At 43.7% G+C, this 4851-nt stretch overlaps 1 protein-coding gene across 1 annotated transcript; it reads right to left on the reverse strand.

The window, feature by feature from the left end:
- Window positions 1–519: 519 nt before the first annotated feature.
- LOC136546345 (uncharacterized) lies at window positions 520–1164 on the reverse strand. The gene has a single exon (XM_066538322.1). The coding sequence runs from the start codon at window positions 1162–1164 to the stop codon at window positions 520–522; it is 645 nt and encodes a 214-aa protein (XP_066394419.1).
- Window positions 1165–4851: the final 3687 nt, after the last annotated feature.

Consider the following 4851-nt stretch of genomic DNA (forward strand, 5'->3'; position numbering starts at 1 on the left):
AACCGGATGGTGACACAAGCGTAGAGACAACGATTTTGACAGGTTTGGGCCGTCTGATTGATGTAATACCCTACGTCCTGTGTCTTCGGTGGATTGTATTGAATATGAGATGAATTTGAGGGGGTCCCTACTCGTCTTATATAGTCTGGGAGGTAGGGTTACAAGTCGGTATAGGTCTAGATCTATTCAGTTATATGGTAAGTATTTACAAGGAATACGATATCTATCATATATGAAAAAGATCTTCCTTCATCGTTAAGATGTCTTCTGATTGTCTTGCGGTGCACGCCGATCAGAGCCGAGCACTGTAGGCCTTGATCTTATGGGCTGGACCTCCCCTAGTGGTGCGGCCCATGTCCATTGCCATGGGTACATAAGGGCCAAGTCGGGGATTCATGTAAGATTGCCTGCAGGATCATCACATTTCAGTAAGAGGTCCAGAGATCATGGATCAGTGGATTCTGCATTAGCATTTGGCAGCGAATTATCATTGGTAGCGCCATGACGATCACCATCCTCTCACGAAGCAGCCATAAGCTCGTCAAACTGCAGGATGAGAGAAAATAACCTTCGCATAACCTCTGAAGTAGTTGAACAAATCATATCTTGCAATGAACTTCGAAATATAAGCCGCTTCCATCTGTAAGCATGTAAGGGGTCCACAGCTCGTGGGTTTGCAGAAGGGTGCTTCTTTTGGACATGCTTGCAGAGCTCTCTGTATGTGCCCATGTATGAACAGCCATCTTCCATGCAGCTCCTCCTCTTGTGATTCAGCTTCTTCCGAGCAGGCTCAACCAAGGTATATCCCTTGACCTCACCACGGCAAAGGGGACACGCAAGCTCTATTGCATCTGGGTCCTCAGAGGTTTCTTTTCTGCATGACTCTACAAGCTGATCAAGACAATTTGAGTGCTGGTACCTGGAAGCACAAATATATGGACGACAGCCATTGCCATGTGATGAACAGAGTAGAAGAACAGCGTTGTGTGGGAATTCCATGCATACTGGACAAGCTGCATCTGTCCATGCACATTTCTCTATCGCTGCAAATGGTATCTCCTTGCTGGAAACTTTTTTGAATCTGGAACTGCTGTGGGCTTTCCTGTGATGTGATGATTTAAGCTGATGAGATGAACATTTTTTGTTCCTCGTATACTTGGTCATCCTGAAAGGACTGTAAGATGTAATAGTAAATTAGATGCCATGAAGTCTAGTAAAAGAAATTCACATTGTCCATATTGCAACTAAAAACTGAAGGAACCTGGATGATAGTACGCTATGATTGCTAGCACAAGGACAGTTATATTTTGCTTAATTATTCTGACCTATCCCATAGTCAACAATCAAAAAGTATAGCTCAATAATAAATTTAGTAGAGACTAAATTCATTTACTTTGTTATCCTGATCATTATTCTATAAGCATGGAAAACACAAGTTGAAGATTGATGCTACCTCATTAACAGAGAATATATATTTTTCCATTAAATTATCAATCAGTTAACTCCGCCTATGTTGTCTCAACATAGCAGGTCCCAAGCCCTGGTAAAGGAGGAAGGTTGTGTTAGGCGTGGCGAGCCAACGTTAAATTTAGTCATTCTAATGGAGATGAAACCTGAAAGAAAATCGTTGGGGCGTAACCCTCTTAGCGACGTGCCATATCGGAACCTGGGTATGGTGTTAAATGAGCAAGGGCCGGGTCGTCACCCCCGTGATGCGCCGTGTCGCGATCTGGGCACGGTGTCAAGTGATCAAGGATCGGGTCATCGCATCCTTAGTGGCGCGCTACATCGGCGTCCAGGTGTAGTGAAAAATGAGCAAGGGTCTTCACATCTGATTCGACGGGTGCGAAGGGTAAGGAAGCTAGTCGAACCAACTAGGATCCGTTTAGGCAGTTGGAATGTAGGGTCGCTTACAGGTAAGATAAGAGAATTAGTTGATACCGCGACTAGGAGACGTGTAAATATATTATGCGTTCAAGAGACTAAATGAAAGGGTCAGAAGGCGAAGGAGGTGGACAATACATGTTTCAAGCTTTGGTACACAGGGACAGTTGCGAATAGAAATGGAGTAGGAGTTTTGATTGATAAGAGCCTCAAGAATAGTGTGGTGGGAGTGAGAATGCAAGGAGATAGGATTATCTTAGTCAAGCTTGTCATTGGTGATATGGTCTTGAACGTAATTAGTGCGTATGCCCCCAAGTAGGCCTCGACGAGAGTGCTAAGAGATAGTTCTGGGAAGACTTAGATAGCCTGATTAGAGCTGTACCCAGTAGTGAGAAGCTTTTTATAGGAGGAGATCTTAATGGGCATGTAGGTACTGCAAGCGCAGGTTTCGAGGCAGTTCATAGAGGTTTTGAGTATGGTAGTAGAAATCAGGAGGGGGAGGAAGTTCTAGACTTCGCGGTAGCTTTTGACCTGATGATAGCCAACACTTTCTTTAGAAAGAGAGAATCTCATCTAGTGACCTTCAGTAACGGACAACACTCTAGCCAGATTGACTTTGTCCTCACAAGAAGAAAGGACAAACGAGCATGCTTGGGTTGCAAGGTGATACCAGGGGAGTGTGTTGTTTCTCAACATAAGCTTTTGGTGGTAGACTTTCGTTTTCAGGTGCGTGCCCGTAGGGATAAACAAGCTAAGATTGAAAGAACAAAATGGTGGAAACTGAAAGGGGAGACGTCAGAGGTATTCAGGGAAAGAGTTATCAAAGAGGGCTCTTGGAAGGAAGAAGAAGACATAAACAACATGTGGGAGAAGATGACAACCAATATTCGGAAGGTGGCCTCAGAGGTGTGTGGAGTAACCAAAGGAAGCGGAGGCGAGGCTAAAGATACTTGGTGGTGGAACGAGGAAGTCCAAAGGGCTATTAAGGAGAAGAAAGAGTGTTATAGACGCTTGTACCATGACAGGAGTATGGACAACATAGAGAAGTACAAGGTGGCAAAGAAGACTGCAAAGCGAGCTGTAAGTGTGGCAAATGGTAGAGCGTACGAGGATCTTTACCAACGTTTGAGTACGAAGGAAGGAGAGAAGGACATTTATAGGATGGCTAGAGTTCGTGAGAGAAAGACAAGGGACTTCAACCAAGTTAAGTGCATTAAGGATGAAAGGGAGCATCTCTTGGTGAAGGAGGATGAGATCCGACATCGATGGCAAGAGTATTTTGACAAATTGTTCAATGGTGAGAATACGGACACAACCTTTCAGTTGGATGACTCTTTTGATGACACCAATAGGCGTTTTGTGCGGAGAATCCAAGAATCTGAGGTTAGAGAGGCGTTGAAAAGGATGAAAGGAGGTAAGGCGATGGGACCGGACGGTATCCCAATTGAGGTGTGGAGATGTCTCGGGGACATAGCTATAGTATGGCTAACCAAGCTGTTTAACCATATTTTTCGATCGAACAAGATGTCTGATGAGTGGAGGAGAAGTATATTGGTACCGATCTACAAGAATAAAGGGGATATTCAAAGTTGTACTAATTACCGGGGAATTAAGTTGATGAGTCATACTATGAAGCTATGGGAGAGAGTTATCGAGCATCGCTTGAGAGCAATAATGCGGGTCTCTGAACCAATTTGGTTTCATGCCCGGAAGGTCAACCATGGAAGCCATTTTTTTAATAAGACAAGTTATGGAGCGCTATAGGGAGAAGAAGGACCTACACATGGTTTTTATTGACTTGGAGAAGGCTTATGATAAAATACCAAGGAATATTATGTGGTGGGCTTTGGACAAACATAAAGTCCCAACGAAGTACGTCGGGCTCATTAAGGACATATACAACAGTATTGTGACTAGAGTTCGAACAAGTGATGGAGACACGGATGACTTCCCGATTAGGATAGGACTACATCAAGGGTCAGCTTTGAGCCCTTATTTGTTTGTCTTAGTAATGGATGAGGTCACAAGGGACATACAAGGGGACATCCCTTGGTGTATGCTTTTCGCGGACGATGTAGTGCTAGTTGATGAAAGCCGAACAGGTTTGAATCAGAAATTGAAGTTATAGCGGGAGACTTTGAAGTCCAAAGGTTTTAGACTCAGTAGAACTAAAACTGAGTATATGAGATGTGACTTCGGCACTACTCTTCGGGAGGAGGAAGATATTAGTTTGGAAGGTCAAGTAGTGCCTAGGAAGGATACATTTCGATATTTATGATCAATGCTACAGAGAGACGGGGATATTGATGAAGATGTTAGCTATAGAATCAAAGCAGGGTGGATGAAGTGGCGGCAAGCATCTAGTGTCCTATGTGACAAAAGGGTACCACAGAAGCTAAAAGGCAAGTTTTATAGGACGACGATTAGACCTGCTATGTTGTATGGTGCAGAATGTTGGCCTACGAAAAGACGACATGTTCAACAGATAAGTGTCGCAGAAATGCATATGTTGCGTTGGATTTGCGGTCATACAAGAAGGGATCGAGTTCGGAACGATGATATACATGATAGATTAGGGGTAGCACCAATTGAAGAGAAGCTTGTCCAACACCGGTTGAGATAGTTTGGACATGTCCAACGGAGACCTCCAGAGGCACCGGTGCGTAGTGGAATCCTAGGCCAGGATAGTAATGTGAAGAGAGACAGAGGAAGACCAAAGTTAACTTGGATAGAGACAATAAAAGGAGACTTGAAATGATGGAATATACCCAAAGACTTAGTCTTAGATAGGAGTGCTTGGAAGACAGCTATTCACGTGCCTGAACCTTGATTGCTTCTGCTGGGTTTCAACTCTAGCCTACCCCAACTTGTTTGGGACTTAAAAGCTTTGTTGTTGTTGTTGTTGTAAATTATCAATCAGTTCAAATACTTACAAGTTACAGAAATGTCTGGTTTTGATCAGAAACT

The sequence above is a fragment of the Miscanthus floridulus genome, chromosome 3 (genome assembly GCF_019320115.1).
Source record: "Miscanthus floridulus cultivar M001 chromosome 3, ASM1932011v1, whole genome shotgun sequence".
Classification (NCBI taxonomy): domain Eukaryota; kingdom Viridiplantae; phylum Streptophyta; class Magnoliopsida; order Poales; family Poaceae; genus Miscanthus; species Miscanthus floridulus.